Below are 24,051 nucleotides of genomic sequence, written 5' to 3'. Positions count from 1 at the left end.
CCATATCTGTACTGAGAGACTTTATAACAATAAAGGCTAGTTCTAGAAACTGATATATAGAAGCAGTCATATACAAGTTCACAAATCATTTAGCTGAGAGTATAAGAAGGGGAAGGAGACTGCATCACACCAAAAAAATGGAATCTGGTAAAGGTGAAAAGCTGAGGTCAAAAGGCAAGCATTTCAACTTTTCCTCTATTATTATACAACCAACACCATAAACGGCAAAGCAAATAAAAATAAAGCAGTAGCTAGATTCTGGAAGCAAATTGAAATAAGAAGCTTTATTAGTGATAATTTAAAACACACGAAATATGTGAAACAATAATAATCATTCATGATAAAACTCAAAACTGTGCCTCTTCCCTAACAAATTTTAACCCTAATCACAATCACCGCAAAACTCACGTAACCATGAGAACAAAGGAAACAAAAAACGAAAATGGCAAAACGGGAAAGCAAAAACTAAGACGCCGGAGCAGAGCAACAACATTTGTCAGATATTCGGAGCTCTAGATGATTTGAGAATGAAAGGATGCTGCAAAAGCTGTTGCGCAGACCACCTCTTCGGAGGATCACTCTGCAAACAACACGACACAAAGTGACGAAACTCCTCAGACGCCGTAGCCGGAGCCTCCGGAGGCTGAGACATACAAATGGCGCACATCAGACTCGCCCAGTCACCTTGTCTACTCACAGCCAAAGGAAACCTCCCCAAGTAAAACTCCAAAATGCTAACACCAAGACTCCACACATCTCCCGCGTAACCGTTGTAACGCCCATGATTCAAATCAGTATTAATCCTCTCGGGGCTCATGTAAGCAATGGTACCAACCGAGGAGTTACAAGGATCCATGGTCTGCGCCAAGATCCTACTCACACCAAAATCAGCGATCTTAACTCTCTTCCCCGAGTCGATCAAAAGGTTCGACGGCTTGATGTCGCGGTGGACGATGTGGTGACGGTGGAGATAAGCCAACCCGTCGAGAATCTGCCGAGACATATCGGAGAGCTCCTCCTCTCGCGACACGTGCACTCCCTCGAGACACCCTCCGTCCATGAACTCGAGCAAGACCTGGATCTCCCCGTTGTGATCGAACATATCGTGGCATTTCACCACGTTGGCGTGGTCGACGCTGCGGAGGATCTCGATCTCGCGGCAGATCTGCCGCCTCACGTTTTCCTCGTGGTTGCCGTAGATCACCTTGAGGGCGAAGGGCTTCGAGGTGGGACGGTGTATCACTTTGTACACCGTCCCTCCCGCGCCGCTTCCGATGCGGTTCACGCGTTCTAGCTCTGACAGGCTTTTCGCGGCGGAGACGTTGGTGGAGACGGCGGACGTGGGGGCGAAGGAGGTTGTGGAGGGAGGAGGAGGGAGAGGGAGAGGAACAGCGAGGGCTACGTCGCGGTTCGGGAGAGGGATGCAGAGGTCGGGACGTTTGTTACGGAAGCGGTTCTTCATCGGGGAAGGAGGGGATTGATGAATCGGTTTCATTTTTGTGTCTCTATCTATCTTGTCTTGGTTTGTGTATATATAGTGGCTTGTGTAGGGTTTGATTCGTGCTTTGGAGTCAGATCATATCGAAAAAAGGAAAGAGGAAGACGAAGAAGGTTCAACGAATGGAATGTGGAGAGAATGAAGAGAAGTTTTGGTTTCCAAAAATGAAAAAATACGTATCTATAGGCGCGTGGGGGAGCAGCCGCGGGCTTTGGGAAGTATGAAGTATCTGTGTGGTTCTGTGTTGTAACACGTTGACATGTTTTTGTTGTTCGGTCTATTATTGGTTGGGGATTGTTTTGTTTTCTTTTAAAGCAAGAAATGATTATCAAACCAAACAAAATCAATCATCGTGGATTCATTTACCCACGTCTTCGAAGCTATACATTGAATTGTTTGCGTCATCTAGTGAGAGTAACTTTTTTTTTTTGTAAAATTGCCTCCAGTTTTTGAGTTTTTTAGTTGATTGGTTTTTAATGTAGTTTTATATTAAAATAAAAATACTAAAATAAAAGTGAAATTCACTTTATAATGTTTTTTTAAAATAACATTCATTTATTTTCTACTTTATATATAAATAAATACTATTTTTATTCAATTATATGGAAAATAATAATATCTATTTTAGATGGAAAACAAAAGAGAGTTCTATATTAGTATTTTATTTATAAACCAAACATAGAAGTGAATTGGAATAGATTTCTTTCCAGCAGCATTACAAAGCAAATATAGAAATCACTTGGAGAGACTTTACCACATAGTTGTGAACATATAGGCAATGAAAATATGAGCAAAATGGACGAATAAGAATAGAGCCCCTCATGAAAATCATGAGAACTTTATGACAATGGTAAAAATGATAGACAAAAGTGTATGATACAACTTAAAATGTTCGAGCTATTGAGATGTTTAAGGGTTTTATTGGAACGGTGCCAGTGGGTCGTGTGGAGCCTGGTATGGTTGTGACCTTTGCACTCTGGCCAGCATGTTGGATATAATCTTGGATATGGTCACAGACAGATGTATTAAGATACAAAAGTAGATAATATGAACAGAGAGTCATGCGTTTGTGGAGCAACTGTATGGATCGAAGCACTTTTGAAAAGAAGGCCACGATGGATCTGTATTTTATACAGATCCACATAATGCATAAGGAGCAGTTTTTGGACATCACTTTTCCAATATCTTTCACTGGCAAGTAAATGACGGTAAAAATATGTTAATAAGGATTTGTGCTCACAAAAAAATCTACGTATTTATTAAAGGTTTACGAGTTCTTTCAATATTGTAATTGTGATTGATCATATACGTTTTCTTCGGGTGAAGTTAAGAGAGGTATGCTCTGTTCGTTTGTACATTTCAAAGATGCATCCAGATGGTCTATCTAGATGTTTTATCCAGATGTTCCATTTTGGTGTTGTTCGTTTCTATATTTTGTCTATGCATCATTTAAATGCAATTATGTTCGTTTGCTTTTTTTTTTGAACTTGCATCTGTATCTAAATGAACTTGTTACTAAAATAATTCAAATAAACTTTATATTGTTTTTTTTTAAAATAACATTCATTTATTTTATACTTTATATATAAATAAATACTATTTTTATTCAATTATATGGAAAGAATAATATATATTTTAGATGAAAAACAAAAGAGAGTTGTAATAGATTTACTTCTATAATAGTATTTTATTTATAAAACAAACATAGAAGTGAATTGGAATAGATTTCTTTCCAGTAGCATTACAAATCAAATATAGAAATCACTTGGAGAGGCTTTACCACATAGTTGTGAACATATAGGCAATGAAAGATATGAGCAAAATGGACGAATAAGAATAGAGCCCCTGATGAAAATTTTAAGTCATGAGAACTTTATGACAATGTTAAAAATGATAGATAAAAGTGTATGATACAACTTAAAATGTTCGAGCTATTGAGATGTTTTAAGGGTTTTATTGGAACGGTGCCAGTGGATTTTGTGGAGCCTGGTATGGTTGTGACCTTTGTACCAGTGGCGGAGCTAGGAGAACCAGGGTGGTCATTTGTCCCATGTGAAAAGAAAAATTGCCTTTGGTTTGTAAAGAAAATTCTGTAATATAAAAGCACATTTTTTATGTAACTGACCCATGTAAAAGAATTTTCTGCCTCCGCCACTGCTTTGCACTCTGGCCAGCATGTTGGATATGATCACAGACAGATGTATTAAGATACAAAAGTAGATAATATGAACAGAGTCATGCGTTTGTGGAGAAACTGTAAGGATCGAAGCACTTTCGAAAAGGAGGCCACGATGGATCTGTATACAGATCCACGGAAGGCATAAGGAGCAGCTTTTGGACATCACTTTTCCAACATCCTTCACTGGCAAGTAAATGACGGTCAAAATATGTTAATAAGATTTGTGTTCACAAAAAAATTCTACGTATTTATTAAAGGTTTACAAGTACTTTCAATATTGTAATTGTGATTGATTATATATGTTCTCTTCGGGTGAAGTTAAGAGAGGTAGGATCTGTTCGTTTGTACATCTCAAAAATGCATTCAGATGGTTCATCTAAATATATTATCCAGATGTGTTGTTCATTTTTATATTTTGTCTATGCATCATCTGAATGTAATTATGTTAGTTTGCTTTTTTTTTTAACTTGCATCTGCATCTGAACTTGTTACTAAAAAAATCAAATAAACTTGTTTTTACGTTTTGACAGAAAACTGTGTGTTTTAAAGTTTTAGCAGAAAATATGTTTTTGTGATTTCGAGTTTTTTTTGCGGTTTTGGAGGAAAATATATTTTTACGTTTTTGGCAGAAAAGTATATTTTACAGTTTTTTTTTAAATGTGTTTTTACGGTTTTGACTCAAATACATTTTGCAGTTTTGGCAGAAGATATGTTTTAACGATTTTTTCGAAAAAGTGCGTTTTAGCGGGAAAATATTTTTTTTTCAATATTGTTCATTCTCAATTAAAGCTTTGTTTTTGTGATGTATTAAAGCTCCCAAGAATAAAGATACTGTACATTGATCCAACCCAGTAAAAAAAACATGATTGTGGTAATGCTAGTCTCAATAGTTGTGTTATCCAATATTGTTCGTTCTCAATTACTTAATAAATAAGTCTATCTTCCCTTTCAGAGAAGAACATGTCATATGGAATACTATTTTTGTCTGAAAAAAATCAAGGGGGAAAATTTTGGCTAAAAAGTCTAGTCTATAAATATTCATATACTATAGAAAAAACCTACAAGAACAACTCACAATTTGAGTAGTTAATTTTTTGGTTTAACTGGTTTAGTTTCCAGACGAGATCTTTTGACTGTTTAGCTTCAACTTTTTTAGTTCTCGCACTTTTTAAATATAATGTTATCCCTTAAGGCACCGTTTCGAACGTTTAATATTTATTTAAATTATATTTTAGGACATATGGGAAATTGTTATAAACAAAATAAATTTCATTAGTTGGCGACTCACATAATTTCAAAACGAATTTTGTTTGTTAGAATTACAATTTTAAATAAAAACAAAATTATTTATGAACAATCAGTTTGCCTGGAAAACATATATTACTATTTCGTTCAGATTACAAAAAATATATATGATGAAATTTAAATACAAATATTGGAAAAATAATAAAATATAGAAGCGTCGTAAATTTTTTTTCAAATGATATTGAAATAATTTTCATCTATGTTTTCAGTCTTTCAACCAATAAATATTAAAATGAACAAAATAGTAACAATAAGTTTGTGTTTTGTTCAAAAAATAATAATAACAATAAGTTTGTGAAAATATGTATGAACATTAGATGATACTAATTTTGGTTAAGAAAAAAAGTTCATTTAAGGAAAATCTATGCTTTTGAATAAATTTAGGATTTTGTGTCTTGAAATGATAAACCAGTTTTTATTACTAATTTAATATTATTTTTATAAAATATATATTTTACCAAATACAAACGCACATAAATTGGTTTGTATAATAATATTTTTTAAAATATTATATAATATATTATTCTATCATTCTTAATAACTGTATTTCAGTTTAATTTTAGTAACTCATATAGGTGAATAATGTGTATATTGCATAGATTTATTAGTGTAGAATTTAATATGATACAAAAAATAAAAAATTTAAAATGTTTGTTGACATAAAAAACAATTGAATCAACTAAGTTTAATTAATTATATATTCACCTTCTTATTGTTTACCATCGAAAATATGCTTTGTGTTATGGGGTTATTTTATTTTGACTAAAGGCTTATGCTTTGTGTTATTGTAACAACCAATTTCGAATCCTAATCTTATAACTTCATTAACTTTATTGTATTTTTATAAATATACATATTACTTACTCAAATGAAAATAATTAAATTTTAAAAATTTATGAAAATTAGACTAATATATTTTTTTCTAAGAAAGTGTTAGTGTATTTAAATCATAATATTTTAAAAATATTTTTTTATTTAAACTATTGTATGTCTCTGTTTTGAAAAGGAGTTACATCCTTTAATTCGATAAAAATTTCAAGATGCGTCTTATGGATGTCATTACAGCCTATTTGTATGGATTATTAGATATTGATATCTACATGAAAATTTTTGATGAATTTAAAATACCAGAAGCATTAAGTTTTAAACCTAAAGAATTATGTGCAATGAAATTGTAAAAATCGTTATACGGATTAAAGCAATATGGACATATGTGGTATAATCATCTCAGTGAGCATTTCACAAAAGAAGGATATGTGAATGATCCTATATGTCCATGTGTTTTCATCAAGAATACAACATTCGGATTTGTAATAATCGCAGTATATATTGATGATCTTAATATTATTGGAACTCAAAAAAAAATACAAGAGGCATCAAACTATCTGGAAGGAGAATTTGAGATGAAAAATCTCGGATAAACAACATATTGTCTTGGCTTACAAATTGAATATTCTCAAAGTGGTAGCTTTGTACATCAATCCACATACCAAAAGAGTATTGAAACACTTTAACATGCACAAATCAACTCTTCTCAGCACTCCAATAGTCTTTAGATCACTTAATATTGAAAGTGATCATTTCGACCATCCAAAGAAAAGAAAGAGATCGATACTTGGTCAGGAAGTACCATATCTAAGTGCAATCGGAGCGTTGATGTATTTTGCAAATTGTAAATGGTCTGATATATCATTCACTGTTAATCTTTTAGCAAGATTCAGCTCATCTCCTACACAAAGACATTGAAGTGGAACTAAACATATCTTTCGTTATCTTCAAGAGACCATCGATTTGGGCTTGTTTTACCCTAAAGATTCAAAAGGTCAAATTGTTGGTTTTGCAGATGCAAGATATCTTTCAGATCCACACAAAGCCCGATCGCACACATGATACGTTTTCACGATTTGAGGCACTGATATATCTTGGTATTCTCAGAAACAAACACTCGTAGCCACCTCTTCAAATCATGCTGAGATCATCCCAATCCATGAAGCAAGTAGAAAATGTGTATGGCTAAGATCAATAAGCCGGCACATCTTTTCAAGTAGTGGAATTGACGAAAATACGAAGCCAACTATTCTATATGAAGATAATGCGGCATGTGTTGCTCAAACGAAAGAAGAATATATCAAAAACGTTAGAACGAAACATATACACCCGAAGTTCTTCTCATACACTCAAGAGTTCGAGAAGAAGAAAGAGATTGAAGTAAGATATGTCTGATCATGACAATGCAGCTGACCTCTTCACTAAATCATTTCCTATCTCAGTATTCAGAAAACATGTCAAGAATATATGACTGCTTATTTTAGGGAATCTTATGTGGTTGTACTCTTTTTAATTACCTTACTATGGTTTTCCCCATTGAGTTTTTTTGAAAATGTTTTTAACGAAGCAACAAAAATGTTAGTCGACACTGATCTCCAAAGAAAGTGTTATAAATGTGAATAATACAACGTCAAGAATATACCTTGACACACCAAACTTGACAAAATGATGTAAATATTTATTATGTGGAGTCCATGTCACTATATATGCACATTAACTTTTGCTTTTTATTCTCTATACGAATGAACGATTCAATTGTAACAGACCTCTCTTCCTCCTTGTATAAGAAGCTCTCTCTCGCATATTATTCATATATTAGTCTTATCTCCTCTCTACTGGTATACAAATTTTCTCTTTACTAAAATTTCTGATACACTAAAATTTATGAGTCTTTTTATAACATTCGTTTTCTACTAAAAGAACGAAATTTCAATTCAGCCCACTAGGCTCAACACGTGCAAAGCATGTGATTTACTTAGTAAAACAAGCCTGGCACACTTGTCCTTCGTTAATTCTTCCGCCGAGCAAATCTCTCTCTCTCTTCTCTTAGGGTTTCCATTCTCTCTCTCTCTCTCTCCATCGCATGGCCGGCGCCGGAATCCACCCTTACCACCAGCAGTGGCCACCCACAGGAGCTCCGCCTCCTCCCGCCGCAGTATCATCAGCTCCTCCACCACATCCTCCGCCTGTACATCATCATCACCCTCCTCCCCCTGGTTTAGTCGACAACCATAATCGTCCTCCTTACGACGAGGTTACAACTCTACTTCTTGTCTCTCTCTCTCTCTCTATCTCTAAGTATTGTTTTGGTTGTTTTTGTGATATGTTGTTGAGACCAGCTTTCTTGTAGTTGTTAAGACCAGATTACTTTGATGTTGCTTCAAGTTGAGATTTTTTTTTCTTTAATTTGTGTGCTGTTGTTTAGTCGATTGATTTGATTGAGATATGTATACTCTTACACGAGTTTGAATCTGTTGTTTTCAGCTTCGGACAATCTTCATCGCTGGTCTTCCGGATGATGTGAAAGAGAGAGAGCTTCTGAATCTCTTAAGATGGTTACCAGGTTACGAGGCTTCGCAGGTGAACTTCAAGGGAGAGAAGCCCATGGGCTTTGCTCTTTTCTCCACTGCACAGTTTGCCTTGGCTGCCAGAGATGTCCTTCAGGTCTGTCTGTCCGTTTTACTTGTTCACTCTAATCCTTCTTACCCTTTTTATTTTTTCAGTTTATGATGTTGTATATTGTTTTTTTTTTTTGGCATGTAGCATCTGGTGTTTGATGCGGAGTCAAAGTCTGTGTTACATGCAGAGATGGCCAAGAAGAATCTCTTTGTTAAAAGAGGTTAGCTTAAAACTTTTATTATCTAAAGCATTGGTCATGTCATTGCTGAAGCGTGTTTGGTTTTGTTTCTTTGGTACTATCACCAAATCATTATTTAACCTTTGAACTTCTCTATTGTTATTCCGTTAGGAATCGTTGGGGATTCAAATGCATATGATCAAAGTAAGCGCCTAAGAACTGGTGGTGGTGACTGCACACACTCTGTTTATAGTCCGTCTCCCTTCCACCCTCCCCCACCTCCAGTTTGGGGTCCACCTCATGGCCATGGGTGAGGCATTTTATTCTGCTTCATATATAATTAATTTAAGATGTTATGAAAACATTGGAGGCCGATTCTTTTGGTACATTTATTTCTGTTTACTTGTTAATTTGACATCAAGTATAATTTGATTCAGGTATCTGTCAGCCGCAGCTCCACCATATGATCCCTATGCAGGTTACCATGCTCCCCCTGTACCAATGCCTCCCTCCGCACCTATAGCAGCTCCTAGTTCTTATGTGCCCGTCCAGGTGAAGTTGCAATTCTTTCATCAATTTATTCTTTATATATTTTGCTATTATCTACCTGGAATCCATGTGTTGACTGTCTAATATTTACAAACTCAAGTTCATACTATACTCGCTTGTGATTAGTTATTACTAAATCTAGATACATTGTGAACTGCTTTGAGCATGCTATAGCTTCTGATTGTTTTATAAATTTTTTAACCATTTTGAGGTTCCTCCCCTAGGTTTGCTGATCTTATATCTCATGCTGTTTTCTATTGCAGAATATTAAGGATAACCCTCCTTGCAATACCCTTTTTATTGGTAATCTCGGGGAGAATATTAACGAAGAAGAACTGAGGAGTCTGTTGAGCGCGTGAGTATCTGTTTGCTTTTATGCCACTCCTTCTGTCCATTGCTTTCTTTGAGATCATTCACTTGTTTATTACTGTCTTATCGAGTGGTCAACTGTACTTCCATCTTGCAGGCAGCCTGGTTTCAAGCAAATGAAAATTCTGAGACAAGAAAGGCATACAGTTTGTTTTATTGAATTCGAGGTTAGTTAGCTATCTGTGTGTCTACGTACTTGGAAACATTCTACAGCATACTGCTAAACGGTTCTATTTTGAAATTCTTTCAGGATGTGAATAGTGCCACCAACGTTCACCATAACTTGCAAGGTGCTGTCATTCCAAGCTCTGGTTCAGTTGGCATGAGGATCCAATATCCTTTTAACACATCATTCACTCTTGCCGTTTCTTTTATATTCTAGTTATTTTTTTCTATTTCAGTTTGTTTCTTCTTAACCGAGTTATACATTTTCCAAGAATCCATATGGGAAAAGGAAGGACGGCGGAGGCCACTCCTTCTTTCCTTCACCAAGCACTAATGGATCTCAAGGAGCCTTGACGTATCAGTAGACCGTGAAGGGGATGTTCTCTCTTTCTCTATCTCCCAAGAATAGGATGCATCTTGCAGGCAGTCTGCATTTGCATCCATTTCATTCTCGACCTTTTTAAGCATCAGCATTACTTCTTGTTCATGTGATGGTTGCATATAGTGTGACATCATCAACATATAAACATGTGTCACACCTATTAGCTTTGCTACATGCATTCTCATGTGTGGTTTCTTAAATCTCTAGGAGTTGGGTTTGCCGTTTGTTTTTCTTCTTGCTGCTTTATCGCCTTTACTTTGTGAGATTCATTTTCATCATATCGACCAATGAAACTCCATTTAATATGCCAGCTAGGAATTAATATAACATGAAGGCATCTGGGATGACATCCAGATGCCTTCTCGCCTATCACATGAATAACATAATATTACATTTTTGGCATGCGACTCTCATGATCTCTCACGTTGGTGTTCATTCTTCTTTCATTTTCTATCTTGGTCATTCTCTCTTCTTATGCTGATGAACATGCACATGCAATTTAGTTGAAGAAATGCACTCCAACATTACAGTGTAGGCAATAGGTATATGTATCCATCCTAGGTCTGGTTTGGCCTATGCAGGGAAAATCAGGTTGGAATATTTCAGGTGAAGTTTCAGTTGAGGAACAGAGCCTGACGCAGGAGTTTCTAAGAGCTAGCTTGGAGTCTACTTATCATCTGTCCAGATATTTCAGTATCGTGCTGCTTTAGGCTAGTTGATTCTGGACGTGAAACAAAAAGCTATATATAGTATCTCTTCCCATTTTGTTCTTTATAAAAGAGTATCTCACAATTATCATGACTTGGCCTTCAGAATTCTCAAAAGGCATTTTGTTTGCTTATCAAAGTCACTTAATAGTTTGTCAAAATTCGAACCATATTTCATTTGAGAATAATAGTATATCAGAAGAATCCACAACATAATAGAAACAGAAGTACCCGTGTTTATATCATTATTTGATGGGAGAGTATCATCAATCTTTCATTACAAACAATAAAGGAAATAAAATATGCGGAGAGACGTTATTGCATTCCTTTTACTATCTCATCCATACAGAGAAGCAATACATCATCAAACTAAGAAACCATATATCTTTGATCAAAATGTCTCAAACTTCAGGTGCATCTGAGCGCAGAACTGTCAACAAAGAGGACGAACAAAACATGAGTTTAACCAAGCTAAAAGAGCATTGTCTAAACCTGACACCGACGTCAGAAGATTTAACAAATGTGAGCAGCACACAAGACCTAACGCTATCGTATTGTAATGGTTCTAATTAAAAGTCAAAAACCTTAAATAATCTCCTAGGTCTCGATTGGACAAACAGAAACAAAGGTGAACAATGATTGGACAAGCAAGGAGAAACCTGGTTTCTGGGGCTTTCCATCAGCCCATTTGGAGAGGGAGAAGTGAACCTTCTCGCGATTGATTGATTCAGCCTTGAAAGGTTCCTTTAGACATTTCCTCACCAGATTCGCGCAGATGTTGGAATAGGTTATATACGTCATCCCCGCCGCTCTCCAGAACGGAACCGCTGCGTTCGATGCCATCGACACGATATCGAGAAGAAGAGAAGAAGAAGATTGAAAGCTATCACAGAGACTTGCTGCAGTTGAGAGAAGAGACCAAAGGGATAACTCGCAGACCTAAGTCAAATTACCCCCCCACAAAATCAGTGTCAGCCCATTGGGCCTTCAAAATTAGCCCATGTGATTGGGTCTTAGACCCGTGAGTAGTCAGCCCTACACTTGTTTTGAGAAAAAAAAACGCAAACGGAGATGGGTTTAATGGGTCTCTCTTGGTATAAATGATTGGGTGTCCAATCGGGTTTAGTTCGAGTTCAATCGATTTTCAATTCTCTGTAGGCATGAGACTAAGCCCATCAAGATCAGGGGTGGACACTGATGGATGATGGATGTGGCACCTATCCCACACTAATTTTTTATTTTGCTAATTTATATATTTATTTCAGTATGCGCCACATACTTATATATGATTTAACTCAAATTTTATAATATATATGATTTAACTCATATTTTAAAATTTCAGTTCGAAGTCGATTCAGGGTTTCTCGAGTTAGTTCAGATATATTAACACTTTGAAAACATGGTTGAACCCATATTAGTATGACTTGAGTTCTAGTTCCGGTTTTAGTTACCCAAATATTTGATTGTGTTTCGAAAATACATATTTTATTTGAAAAATTTAAACAATTTGTACTTCACAAAAACTTAATGGCATGATTCTTAAGTGATTTTCTTAAGATGAGAAAAATATAAATATGTTAAAATTAGCAACTAACAATTCTACAAATGTATAAACCATTATTTAAACTTTAAAAATAAACCAACATTGTTTAAACTTCAAAAGTAAACTTATTCATAATCAAACTTCAAATATAATTGTCAACAACTTAAATTTTAATATGAAAACTAAGTATTTCAGATTTGAGTTAACTACTAGTATATATTTTAAGTATATTGTTAAATCTTTGAATATTTAGGTATTTATTATGAATTAGATTCAATATTAGTATGGTTCTTCTTTAGATTTTTGATTTTTTGAACTTTTTAGATATTAAATTGCATTTGAATCCTTGTTCGGTTTGAATAAACCAAAAATTCAAAATACCGTAAAATAAGACCTAATCAATTATTTATCTCAAATTCAATTTGGTTCAGATTTATCCTTTTTTAGGTCGGTTTGATTCAGATTTTCGAATTTGATTTTCTTGCCCAGCCCTAGGTCTCTCAGATTATGTAGCGTGAAAATAGGTTTTGTATATGAGTGGCTATTGACTCTGTCTATTATTCTCGACTCGAGTGGTGTGGTTGCATTACACTGCGTTACGCTACCATTGAACAAACAAACAATCAAGTGCTCATTTGTGATCCCCCCTTCATAAACTTAGAAGATAAGGAAAGCAATATACAGAGTCATGAATAATTGTGATCATTGATCTACATGTGTATGTGTTCTTTCCTGAGGTTCACTATTTTTTTGTAATTTTTGCTTCTTTGCGTTAACCGGTATTCTAGATAACATAAAAATTAACCAATGTTGTACTTATTATGTGGTACACATCCGCCGAGTCCGAGATAAACAATGCGTGGTTAACAAAAGTTGAGCATCTGAACATATTGAACTCGTACATGGCCTCTACCAATATGCATCATTACAATTGCTTTTTTGAGTAATATAATTACGAAAACCAATTACACGTTTATAACGTGTATAAACCTATATGTAATCCCGTGCTTTATCATTATATATGTAATCCCGTGCTTTATCATTTGCTTATAATTAATTTGTCTGTTAAAGCAATTACTCTTATTTTATTAGAAAGGGGATTTTAGTATATTCTTAAAACTTACTTTATTATCAACGATATAAGATTAAATCCATTAAATATATATTCTGTATAATTGATGAGATTTTTTTTTATATTTCTTGGTATGATTAGTGATATGTGATTTCAAACTTTATATCAATGATTTGAGAATTAAATTTGTTAATATTTACTACTATTTTAGCTAAAATTTTAACTCGCATGTTATTTATAGTATACCATAGTTTATCTGATTAAAGACCAAAAAAAAAGAGTAAGAAATGTTTAAGAAGAAAACAAGCAGAACGCTGTATTCTAATTGGTTTGGTTTCGGTTTTCTTAAACCACCGGTTAAAAAGTATACCAACATTCACGGCAAGAAAAAAAAAAGTGTCGGTGGCTGACTAATGTTTTTGTTTGCGTAGGACTTCAACTTCAACAAACAGTAGTGACTATAACACTCCCTCCCTAGAGACTAAACTTGACTTTAACCACAAAAAAGATTAAAAGAGTAATCAATCACAAGAGGGAAGTGAGGTTTCATATTTGAGGAAGATACCTTGTCCCTATCTGCCCCACACCTCACTCTCTTTGTTGGACTTTCCTTTTCTTTCCTTCCTTCTCTCTATTTCAACTCTGTATCCTCTGTTTTCACGATCCAGTTTTGTAAGAAAAGTAGAAATGGGTGTGGATTTGAGGCAAGTGGTTGCTGGTATTCTCACCATTGCCATGTTTGTGATGCTCGCACAGATGCTTCATAGAGATTACTTAGATTCTCTTCAGGTACTATCTTCTCTGCCGACAATATTTTCTTTGAAGCAGATCTAATTCAAAGTAGACTGTTAGCTTGATCAGTGGAACTTTCTTGATTTGTGCGTTAAAGGGTTTTCTTGAACAACAAAACTTTCCATTTTTAGATAAAATGTAGATTTGCACGAATCAAGTTAAAGAGTCAACTGTGAAAACTAATAGTGGATAAAACTCTGAACCTTTTTTTCTTGTGTACTTACAGGAGAAAGCTCAGGGAGATGCAAATGACATAGAATTCGAAGGATCCAGAGTATCTGTGAAAGAAAGTCTTGTTGGAGCCTTAGAAGGGAATAAAGGACCTTGGATGGATGATAACAATGACCTTAATCCTTGTTGGCCAACATTGTTATCCGGTATGTCTTTTGTTTTAACCAGACTACTTGTGAAGTTTCTTATTTCTATTTGCGTAGTTGATTCTTGACTATTTTACTGAGGATTAAATGTTGCAGATGAAGCGGTATCATCAAAAGGGTACGTTACATTCTCTCTAACGAATGGTCCTGAGTACCATATCTCCCAGGTAAGCTTTATAAAAGCTTTTGAAGTTTGATTTGTGAAGTCAACCATGGTTTTATTCAGATGTGTAGTTAAATTCTGATCTTCTGGTTCAGATCACTGATGCTGTAATGGTGGCAAAGCATCTTGGAGCAACACTAGTGCTTCCTGATATAAGAGGAAGCAAACCTGGTGATGAAAGGTTATATAAGAGTTGTTTGTCTATCTATGTTAATGACATTTTATGGTTTTTTAACAATTGGGTTCTAACCATCAATGTATGGCTTAATCAGGAGTTTTGAAGACATTTATGATGCTGATAAACTAATCAAAAGCTTGGAGAACGTCATCAAAGTTGTCAAACAATTGCCTGAAGAAGTATCTCTAAGAGACATCGCCATTGTTAAAGTCCCTACAAGAGTTACAGAAGACTACATCAAAGAACACGTTGAACCCATCTTCAAGTCCAAAGGAAACATTCGAGTGGCTACATACTTCCCTTCTGTCAACCTGAGGAAATCCTCACAAGACGGTGAAACCGATCCTGTGGCTTGTTTGGCAATGTTTGGTTCCTTGGAGTTGCAACCTGAGCTCAATGCAGTAGTTGAGTCAATGATTGAGCGGTTAAGGACTCATAGCAAGAAATCAGATGGCCGTTTCATAGCTGTGGACCTTAGAATCGAAGCACTTGAGAAGAAGAATTGTCATTCAACTGGTGTAGCAGGGTCCAAGACTTGTTACAATGCTCAAGAGATTGCTGTATTCTTGAGGAAGCTTGGATTTTCTGGTGACACAACCATCTATCTGACTCAGCCTAGATGGGACAGTAGCCTCAATATCCTTAAGGATATCTTCCCAAAAACGTTTACTAAGGTGTGTTGATCAAACATTCTTTACTCCAAGAAAGTTTTCTTACTATGTTGCTAATCTTGAATGTTCTTTGTCACTTAACAAATGGCAGGAGGCAATAATGCCGGCAAGCAAGAGATCAAAGTACCTTGAATCAGAGAGTTCTGAGTATGAAAATGTTATTGACTTCTACATAAGCTCAAGAAGTGATGTGTTTGTTCCAGCCATATCGGGTCTGTTTTATGCAAACACAGTTGGGAAAAGGATAGCTTTGGGTAAGCCTCAAGTGCTAGTTCCAGCAGAGATCTCTGAGAGTTCTTCCCTTGCTACGGATTTCATCTCTCCTTACATCTCAAAGAAGAACCACTTGGCTTATTCATGCTTTTGCTGAACCTTCCCATCTTTCTAAAAGTGATCTATCCAGACATGGGACTTCTCAGTTTTCACCAAGTGTAAGCTATTTGATTTGATGTTTTCTTGTTTTTTTTTTATGTAAGGTTGCCTTGTGTAGGAAAGAAAACAATTGAGGTTTACAATTTGATTCTGCTGGCCTTTGCATTCTATAAATTTTGTTCTATAGTATGAGACACATAATATTTGTTTTATAAGATTGATTTAGTGTGGAGGGTTTGATGAAGGAAGAACCATGTGATCTTTTACTTTGTCCATTGGTTTCCAAAACTAGTGATGCCATGTGGACAGTAGATTGAGCTCATGAAAGCTTCTTTACAGACAGAGAGCAAAGAGTTTTGGTTGGTATGAACACAGAGAATCCTCCATGTTAAACAACACTTTGAAAAAACAAAGACTGAGCCAAACTCTCATTAGTACAACCCCAAATCAAATTCAGTTCACAGTTGCACTTTTACATCATACAAAAAGAAGGAAGAAATATGAAAAAGGGACAAAAATAATTGGATACATTTGTAAATACTATTACCATGTAAAATAAAGAAAGAAAGGTTAAGAGGTTTAGGCCATTGTCACAGGTTATTGCTTCTGTAGTTGCAGTATGAAGAAGATGACTTATCTAGTAATGTGTTTATGCACTTCTTGAGGCTTTGTATCTTCGGAACGGTTTCTTGAAGTAGACGCTCATCGGAGTCCTGGGTACAGGAATCAGCTTCCCAACAACTGCAAGTGGCCAACTGCAGAGAGACAACAAATTAGTGATGACACTAAGTGTTTCAAGTAGAAATAAAATGGTCCTACCTGACAAGACCGATGACAACAGAAGCAAGCCATAGTTGCCAACTCAGTGCAACTGTATGAGCAAACTCTCCAAGGAAAGTAACAATGAGTATCTGCATTTTCAACCACAAGAGTTCACTACCAGATGCTATCAAGTGTCAAGAGACTTTGTGTTATTGGTCTTACCTGAAGTACAAAAGTGACTCCAACAATTGCAACGAAGAGAGGGTTCTTAGTTACACCACTGAAAACATTCATTTCATCAGGTTTCCTTGCGTTGAACTCGTTGAATATCTGCAAGACTTGCATGATTAAAACCAATTCCATATGGTTTAAGAATAAGGAGATGAATGAGAAGAGATGGTTTGCTTACTTGACACATAACGAATGCATTGAATATCATAGTGTTCTTCACTTCCACAGCATGTGCATGGTTGCTGTCTTTGCTCAAGCCAAGAATGTTCAAGCCTGCAAAGTTTAGAACTAGGAGGACAGCCACTTGGTATAATGACTGCAACATCCCCCAAATTTATAATATCAGAGATATGCACTCTAGAAAATGTTCTACTAATAAATTTAACATAAAACTGCTGACAAAGTCACCTGCACAAGCAAGTTCCTCCACATGATGTTTGTTATTAGAGGTTCCCTGCAAATCCATAAACCACAATATATTTAATTTTGTTTCACTAAAATTTTCAGGATGTTCATGGTGTTATACCTTCTTCCAACAGGGGTTCTGTGCATAAGATGCACTACAAAAAAAGTTGACATTCATAGCACAATACTATAGCTCGTTTTACCGAACTGTTATCGTAGATAAATTAAAAATTTCCGAATTTTATAACAGCATTAGATAAATGCTATGATAGAGTAAATGCTATGATACGAGTAAGCGGGAACTAATTTCGCCAATACTTGAATGAAAATCAGACAAGCGCCAAATCGATAATTATTTCCCTCTTAATATAACACTTATGATATTTAAGTTAGAAAAATTATTGTGCTATTGTGCTACAGAGAGTTAAAAAAAAAAATCCAACCTCTCTAAACAGAGAAACCCTAAAAAAAAGTCCCACACCCGTACTGTTTTCTCTTTCTCTTCTTCTTCTCCGCCACTTAGAAACGAAATTGACGAGGAGGATGACCGGAAGTTCTGAACGGATCCAAGCTCAGTTGGGTTGGGTCGAGGAAGAAACCCGACGACTCTCCACCATCTGCGAGGTCAGATTTGCTTTCTCTATCTCCATCTCTTCTCACGCTCTCCGTTTAGAATCTGACTGCGTTTTGACAGAGGCGAACCCACGGCGGAGCTTCTCTTCCTCGGTAGGGAGACAGAGAAGACAGAGGAAGAGGACGACGGCGGTGAAGATACAGGAGCGACGGTGGTCTGTTCGTCTAGTGTGGGACTCTGTTTTTATAACATTTGATGATTCACGTCTGCTTTTGTTTGCAACCTGGTAAAGTGTCTATCTTTTGGAATAGCTAATTTTCGAGACTAGGGTTTGTGTTTGAGTTAGTTCTCAAATCAGTTCCGAGCTGTTTTGTCTTGTTTCAAAGCTTGCTTGCCTGAAAATTGCAGAAAGTTGTCAACTTTCTCTAACTACTCGTTTGAAACAGATAAGGAAGATGAACCTGAGCTAGAGACTAGTGGAAAGGATGACAAGGGGGGATGTTTGAAACATATAAGGAGGATGTTTATGACATAATTATAGAAGAAAGATACAAACCTGGTATCGTAGAAGGGGATATTGTTATCGTTAAATTAATAATATCATTCAGTTATTGCTATCGTATCTATATATTACATAGCATTTAAAAAAATGCTATCGTAGAAGGGGTATCTATGATGGCTGCCGATGACATAGCAGATCATAAAACGCTATGAAAGACCTACCATAGCGTTTATCGTGAGCTAAGAATGTACATATTTCTTGTAGTGATGATCTGTTGGTGGCTCTGTAGCGAGTGCAAGTGCTCCAAGAGTATCCATTATAAGGTTGACCCAAAGCAGCTGTATCAAAGAAAACCATTATATTTAACCCATCCAGAATCATGCTTGGAAAGGCAGAAGAAGATTAATTAACCTGAACAGCCTTTAGAGGAACGTCACCAGAAGACATTGCTGCTACAACATTGATTATAAGAGCTGCAACATTCACAGTAAGCTGGAATTGTATGAACTTCTGAATATTTGCATACACCGAACGGCCCCATCGAACAACCTGAAACAGTACACGGGATTGCACTATTAGAAAAGGTATAACAAATAGCTGTGGAGGTATACACTAAGACTAACCTTTACTACTGAAGCAAAGTTGTCATCCAAAATGATGATGTCCGAACTCTCTTTAGCAACTTCGGTTCCTGATATACCCATAGAGAGACCTATGTCTGCCTATAATACAAAACCATAAAAGGAAAGTCAGAGTTTGGAAATGAAACACAAAACATAATATATGATGCCTACCTCGTGGAGTGCAGGAGCATCATTAGTACCATCACCAGTAACAGCAACAACATCTCCGTTTTTCCTTAGTGCTTGAACAAGTAAAAGCTTGTCATTAGGAGAGGACCTACCCATCACCTGCATTTTACCCCCAAGTTAATATTTGAACTATAGCATCAGTAAGGTCACATGATCCTTGAAACTGTAACTATCATACCGTTATTCTCTTGGCTACTTGTTCTCTCTCTTTTTCAGATAGCTCACGGAACACTTTTCCTTCAATGATAGTAGGCTCAACAGCTTCTGTATCTGAAGCCAGTATACCACACTCCAAAGCAATTGCTTTTGCTGTCTGAAGATTGTCTCCAGTCACCATACGTACCTAGATAACAACATCATAGATGGGTTGACCAGCTACACCATATTACAGCAACATTTAACTGCCATTATAGAGGACAAGGAGCCAACCTTAACACCAGCACTGGTGCATATTCTCACTGCTTCTCTGACACCAGGACGACAAGGATCCTTTATACCAACGATAGCAAGCAAAGTCAACTCATCTTCAGGTAAAGACCATTTATCCAAGTCCTCCTGTTCCTTGGGAACTTTGTTCAGCTCTTGTGTTCTGCATGCAATGGCAACACAACGCAAGCTATTTTTCGCCATGGCATCAATAGCAAGTCTGAAAAACTCCTGTAAAATCATTTCAACAACAATAAGAACTTGGAGAGATTGGTAGTTATAAATTCTGTGTCACCTCACCTTCTGGCTATCAATGGGCTGCAGGGTACCATTTGAGTCCATGTACCGTGTACAGCAAGCCAGAACTATCTCCGCTGCTCCTTTCCAGTGAATGAAAACTTCAGAATCACCCTGCATTGAGTTAATGTATAATCCTGATCAGCTCCATATGATATACTTTAGAGACTTTCCTCATTCAATGGCGATGAGAAGACTGAGAAAGAGTCAAGAAATTACTCGAAGAACAGCAACACCTCCACGCTTTTTCTCAGAGTTGAAAGGGAAAGCATGGATGATAGCAGACTCCGACCTGATGGTATCAAACTTCATCCCCAACTGCAACAATAGCTTTCTTTAAATATATTTGCACATAACAGAAGAAACATATGTCAAAGATGGAGCAGAGTAAGCAAACATGTGGATACCTTATACGCCCAAGACAGAATAGCCTTCTCTGTAGGAGATCCAGAAATCTCTACCTCTCCACCATCCTACAGTAATAACAACATGAGCCACTAGACATCCATCATTTGATAACCTCAGAATAGAAAACCCACCTTGGGATGATAAACATTTCCTGTGGTGTTCTGTGCCACACCCTCACTTATTAAGGAAACAAGTTTAGGGTGGAGGCCAGAGGGGTTGTCTGCTACATCCATCTTTGATCCTCCAGCATAAGTCTCAACCACAGTCATCTGTAATTTTTTTAAAAGTGCTAAAGTTAGCTATCTACATACATCACTGATGCTGAGTGTTTTTTACTGGATACTGACCTGATTTAAAGTTAGAGTTCCAGTTTTGTCACTGCAGATTGTTGTTGCTGACCCCATGGTTTCACAAGCTGAAAGCCTCCTAACCTGTTAGTAAAATGAAATCTGGTCACACAATAAATAACTAAAGCGAGAAGACCTGTATTTGATTCTTACCAAAGCTTTGTCTGCCATCATCTTACGCATTGAGTAAGCCAAACTACACACATGGAGTCAAGAATATTTATCAAGAACTACAATCTAGTTATTTTTTTCTGAGGGGATTGTATGAAGTAAGACTTACGTGAGGGTAACTGCTAGGGGAAGTCCTTCAGGCACTGCCACAACTACAATAGTAACCTAGACAAATGCCATGAGTTAATTGATATGTCTACCGAATGACATAATCACGAATGTGGAATGAATACTTACGGCGATTGTAAATATCTTTACACAATCATCAACAATGTCGCTGATACTAGTCGTCCCTTTGACAAACTGCGTTGCTCCACTAGAATCTTGAGTAGTTCCGGTAAAATATCTGCAAAAAAATAACTCAAGATTATATAAGCCCTCTACATGTCATGAAGTTGTAAGCCAAAAGTTTTTATTTACCTTACAAGAAGAGCTACAAGTACAACAAGAGCAACTGTGAGCCCCACTATACCGATGAAAGTTGCAAGACCATTTAACCGCACCTGTTATTAAATTACCAAAAGAAACTTCTTCAAGACATTTTGTGGAGACCATAAACCAATAAGACAGAGATCAAAATGATATACCTGCAAAGGGGTTTCTTCACCAGTATCCTCTGAGATACTTGCCATCAACAGTCCCCATTCAGTGTTGATTCCAACGCCAGTAACCTGTTGAAAGAGGTACCAAGAATCAATACCAGAAAATGTGTAGAACGAGAGGTCAGAATAGGACCAAAGACATACCAGCATATTACCGACTCCATCAGCCACTTTACAACCAGACATTAGAAAAGGGGATTTTTGATCCTTGTGAACCTGCAACAAAAGTCTCTGTGTTAGCAAAGTAGAAAGAGAAGATATAAAGCACAAAACTGAACAAGTAGAATCATGATGAGCTCACAATCTTGCTTTCACCGGTCATGCTAGATTCATCAATAGCAAGAGAATGACCACTAATTAGCACTCCGTCCGCAGGGACCTGGTCACCTATTCTAAGAGGTATAACATCTCCGACAACAACATCATAGATAGAAATCTTCACTGTTCTCCCTCCTCTCATGACCTGTAACGTTTTCATTTATTTAACTGTCAGCTCAAAAACCATATAGTAACTTGCAAAACAGTCTATAAAATGTTAAAGCAATAACCTCTAGTTGTATATTCCTTTTTTCATCGTTGAGGTTTTGAAACTGAAGAGATTGGCGATAGTCACTAACAGCTGAAGAATCAAAACATAAAGCGTATAGGAAGAGTCATCCTCAAGGGATCAGGAACATAAATCAAATATGTAGGCAATACACAGACGAAAAAGCATGGTCATACCTGTAACAATAATGACAAGCAAAACTGCAAACGCAATGCTTCCACCATCAAGCCAACCTTCTTTCAAACCCTAGTAACCGAAAGATAGTACAGTAGGCAGAAAACAAGTTAGTTCCTAGTTTGGAGCATTAAAAAGGAAAGGAAAGGCAAAAACATTTACCTCTGTCTTTATTCCCAATGCTAATGATGTTACAGCGGCTATGATCAAGATGATAAGAGTCAAATCCTGCCATGCTTCCCATAGGAACATCTTTTTGGACAACATAAATGTATAAGTTATCCACAAGCTGATAAAAGACCACCGATTATAAATAGAAACTGCTGCTTACGTAGAAGCTCTTCCCCTTCTTCTTTGGATAAGTGTTAGATCCAAATGCACTCTTCCTATCTGTGACTTCTTTCTCATCCTCTTGGATTCCTTGCTCCATATTTGTCTTCAACTTCTCTGCAACACCTTTGACCTACAAAAGGTAGTAGTTCAGTTATCAGTATCTTGAAATATTTTGACATTCATATAGCATACAAATGAATGCAATACTGAGTCACTGTATCTCTAACCCCTCCATATTGCTGCAAAGTGGATATGTTCTGGTTCCTGGTCATTGACACAAGCTTCTCAAGGTCAATGTCGAAGTTACCAGTTGAAGCTGATGGAGTTGATGGTGATGATCCAACCGCTATAACCACAAAAGAAAAAAAAAAGAAAAGAAATAATGGTTATATAATATAACAAAAACAGAATCTGATCTGACTTATGTAAAAGAGAGAGAGAGAGAGAGAGAGAGAGAGAGAGTCAGATACCACTAATTTGTTGTTCTCCAGCCAACTTAAAAAGCAATGCTGCCTGATTCAATAAAGCAATTTACTAATGTTTAAGATCAAGAAGCAGTCAAAAAGCTTCATCAAGAGGATGTATAAAAGAATGTGTGTACCCTAATGACTTGAGCATGAGCTCTGATCATCCGCCTACGATTCTCATAGTGTTCTTCTTTATTGAGATCCAAAGTGTAACGAAACCGACGTGATGCGTTCAATACAAGTGCCGCTTGCTGCCACAAAAATGTAGTTTATAAAGATCGAATCTCTCTCAAGCCAACACGCAACCATTTTAAGGTTGATTAAGAGAGAAGCAGAGATAACATACATACCCTCCAGCGACGGAGAGATTGGGCGGAGGCATTCTTGGTGTTATCAAGGTCGAAAGGATCATTAGGATCGTGTTCAAGCTGTTCGTGGTGCTCATCTTGTGTTCTGGCCGATCCTCCAGCTTCCACGTCGTCGTGTCGTCCTGACATTGACGTTGGGAGCAATCCATTGCTCGACGACGTAGTGCTCATCCTCCCTTCCTTGGCCTCACCCACCTCTTTCTCTACCTCTTTTCAAGAAAACCACAAAAGAAAGGAGCAGATAGAAACGACCTTTTTCTGATAAAAGGTCGTTCGTTATTAGTTTGGCAAGAGAGAAAGCCAAACTAGTGAGAAGGAGAAGGCAACTCGTTAACTTTCTCTCTGTCAATCACAGAGAAAAAAAAAAAAAAAAAGAGAAACTAATTACAACAACAAAACTCAAAACAAAAGAGACAGTGAGAGAACTCAATTGAATGACGACATTGTCTATATCTGGTCTGATTTTCGCTAGACTAGCGGAAAGTTTGTTTTTTTCTTTTTATGGGAAAGAGAAGCACATGAAGAAGAAGAAGAAGGATATTTTCCCGGGAAAAGAACATGGTATCTCTCACCATTATATATACTGACATGGCTTAATCATATACAATCTCACATTTAGAATAATCATTCCATATCACCAGATCTAACTACATTTGAATGCCTTTTCTCAAAAAAAAA

The 24,051-nt window shown here is 36.5% G+C and overlaps 5 protein-coding genes and 1 long non-coding RNA gene across 6 annotated transcripts; 3 read left to right on the top strand and 3 right to left on the bottom strand.

Annotated features, from left to right (window-relative positions):
• Nucleotides 1–342: 342 nt before the first annotated feature.
• Nucleotides 343–1,666, bottom strand: LOC108830494 (mitogen-activated protein kinase kinase 5). The gene has a single exon (XM_018604085.2). It carries the CDS (start codon nucleotides 1,493–1,495, stop codon nucleotides 497–499), a length of 999 nt encoding a protein of 332 aa, XP_018459587.1. The 5' UTR covers nucleotides 1,496–1,666; the 3' UTR covers nucleotides 343–496.
• A 6,142-nt stretch (nucleotides 1,667–7,808) lies between these two features.
• Nucleotides 7,809–10,382, top strand: LOC130496857 (cell wall integrity protein scw1-like). The gene is made up of 9 exons (XM_056989434.1): nucleotides 7,809–8,064; nucleotides 8,295–8,474; nucleotides 8,574–8,649; nucleotides 8,779–8,917; nucleotides 9,045–9,159; nucleotides 9,420–9,511; nucleotides 9,623–9,692; nucleotides 9,776–9,860; nucleotides 9,955–10,382. The coding sequence occupies exons 1-9, from the start codon at nucleotides 7,894–7,896 to the stop codon at nucleotides 10,053–10,055; spliced, it is 1,029 nt and encodes a 342-aa protein (XP_056845414.1). The 5' UTR covers nucleotides 7,809–7,893; the 3' UTR covers nucleotides 10,056–10,382.
• Nucleotides 10,383–10,997: 615 nt separating this feature from the next.
• LOC130496858 (ATP synthase subunit epsilon, mitochondrial) lies at nucleotides 10,998–11,703 on the bottom strand. The gene is made up of 2 exons (XM_056989435.1): nucleotides 11,439–11,703; nucleotides 10,998–11,209 (listed from the first exon to the last, which is right to left on the bottom strand). Exons 1-2 carry the CDS (start codon nucleotides 11,620–11,622, stop codon nucleotides 11,181–11,183), a joined length of 213 nt encoding a protein of 70 aa, XP_056845415.1. The 5' UTR covers nucleotides 11,623–11,703; the 3' UTR covers nucleotides 10,998–11,180.
• A 2,202-nt stretch (nucleotides 11,704–13,905) lies between these two features.
• LOC130496791 (protein MANNAN SYNTHESIS-RELATED 1-like) lies at nucleotides 13,906–16,136 on the top strand. The gene is made up of 6 exons (XM_056989256.1): nucleotides 13,906–14,183; nucleotides 14,413–14,563; nucleotides 14,660–14,730; nucleotides 14,822–14,907; nucleotides 14,999–15,578; nucleotides 15,667–16,136. The coding sequence occupies exons 1-6, from the start codon at nucleotides 14,082–14,084 to the stop codon at nucleotides 15,943–15,945; spliced, it is 1,269 nt and encodes a 422-aa protein (XP_056845236.1). The 5' UTR covers nucleotides 13,906–14,081; the 3' UTR covers nucleotides 15,946–16,136.
• LOC108829081 (calcium-transporting ATPase 9, plasma membrane-type-like) lies at nucleotides 16,027–23,719 on the bottom strand. Its single transcript, XM_056989257.1, has 32 exons — nucleotides 23,356–23,719; nucleotides 23,140–23,256; nucleotides 23,009–23,051; nucleotides 22,766–22,884; nucleotides 22,537–22,668; nucleotides 22,368–22,457; nucleotides 22,208–22,277; nucleotides 22,033–22,103; nucleotides 21,786–21,947; nucleotides 21,629–21,700; nucleotides 21,470–21,553; nucleotides 21,303–21,385; nucleotides 21,120–21,228; nucleotides 20,992–21,047; nucleotides 20,865–20,907; nucleotides 20,712–20,795; nucleotides 20,496–20,633; nucleotides 20,364–20,429; nucleotides 20,176–20,274; nucleotides 19,960–20,070; nucleotides 19,663–19,890; nucleotides 19,412–19,576; nucleotides 19,216–19,332; nucleotides 19,045–19,143; nucleotides 18,833–18,970; nucleotides 18,691–18,759; nucleotides 17,467–17,498; nucleotides 17,349–17,394; nucleotides 17,119–17,256; nucleotides 16,932–17,039; nucleotides 16,767–16,858; nucleotides 16,027–16,702 (listed from the first exon to the last, which is right to left on the bottom strand). Exons 1-32 carry the CDS (start codon nucleotides 23,542–23,544, stop codon nucleotides 16,597–16,599), a joined length of 3,276 nt encoding a protein of 1,091 aa, XP_056845237.1. The 5' UTR covers nucleotides 23,545–23,719; the 3' UTR covers nucleotides 16,027–16,596.
• LOC130496792 (uncharacterized) lies at nucleotides 17,754–18,416 on the top strand. The gene is made up of 3 exons (XR_008935951.1): nucleotides 17,754–17,969; nucleotides 18,040–18,205; nucleotides 18,366–18,416. It is a non-coding gene; the product is annotated as an uncharacterized LOC130496792 (long non-coding RNA).
• Nucleotides 23,720–24,051: the final 332 nt, after the last annotated feature.

This window comes from Raphanus sativus, chromosome 6 (genome assembly GCF_000801105.2).
Source record: "Raphanus sativus cultivar WK10039 chromosome 6, ASM80110v3, whole genome shotgun sequence".
Taxonomy (NCBI): Eukaryota; Viridiplantae; Streptophyta; class Magnoliopsida; order Brassicales; family Brassicaceae; genus Raphanus; species Raphanus sativus.
The sequence above is the reverse complement of the archived record's forward strand: the minus strand, read 5'-3'. Positions and strand labels throughout refer to the sequence as shown.

Bases quoted from the DNA above. Each gene is read 5' to 3' on its own strand.
- LOC108830494 (XM_018604085.2), bottom strand. From the start codon at position 1,495: ATGAAACCGATTCATCAATCCCCTCCTTCCCCGATGAAGAACCGCTTC.
- LOC130496857 (XM_056989434.1), top strand. From the start codon at position 7,894: ATGGCCGGCGCCGGAATCCACCCTTACCACCAGCAGTGGCCACCCACA. The intron at 8,065-8,294 runs GTTACAACTCTA...TGTTGTTTTCAG, and splicing joins ATCGTCCTCCTTACGACGAG to CTTCGGACAATCTTCATCGC. The intron at 8,918-9,044 runs GTGAGGCATTTT...AATTTGATTCAG, and splicing joins GGTCCACCTCATGGCCATGG to GTATCTGTCAGCCGCAGCTC.
- LOC130496858 (XM_056989435.1), bottom strand. From the start codon at position 11,622: ATGGCATCGAACGCAGCGGTTCCGTTCTGGAGAGCGGCGGGGATGACG. The intron at 11,210-11,438 runs GTTTCTCCTTGC...CTTTGTTGACAG, and splicing joins TGGAAAGCCCCAGAAACCAG to TTCTGCGCTCAGATGCACCT.
- LOC130496791 (XM_056989256.1), top strand. From the start codon at position 14,082: ATGGGTGTGGATTTGAGGCAAGTGGTTGCTGGTATTCTCACCATTGCC. The intron at 14,184-14,412 runs GTACTATCTTCT...GTGTACTTACAG, and splicing joins ATTACTTAGATTCTCTTCAG to GAGAAAGCTCAGGGAGATGC. The intron at 14,564-14,659 runs GTATGTCTTTTG...TAAATGTTGCAG, and splicing joins TTGGCCAACATTGTTATCCG to ATGAAGCGGTATCATCAAAA.
- LOC108829081 (XM_056989257.1), bottom strand. From the start codon at position 23,544: ATGAGCACTACGTCGTCGAGCAATGGATTGCTCCCAACGTCAATGTCA. The intron at 21,229-21,302 runs GTAAATAAAAAC...ATTTTTTTGCAG, and splicing joins CTTGTAGCTCTTCTTGTAAG to ATATTTTACCGGAACTACTC. The intron at 19,891-19,959 runs GTGAGGTGACAC...ATGATTTTACAG, and splicing joins AGCCCATTGATAGCCAGAAG to GAGTTTTTCAGACTTGCTAT.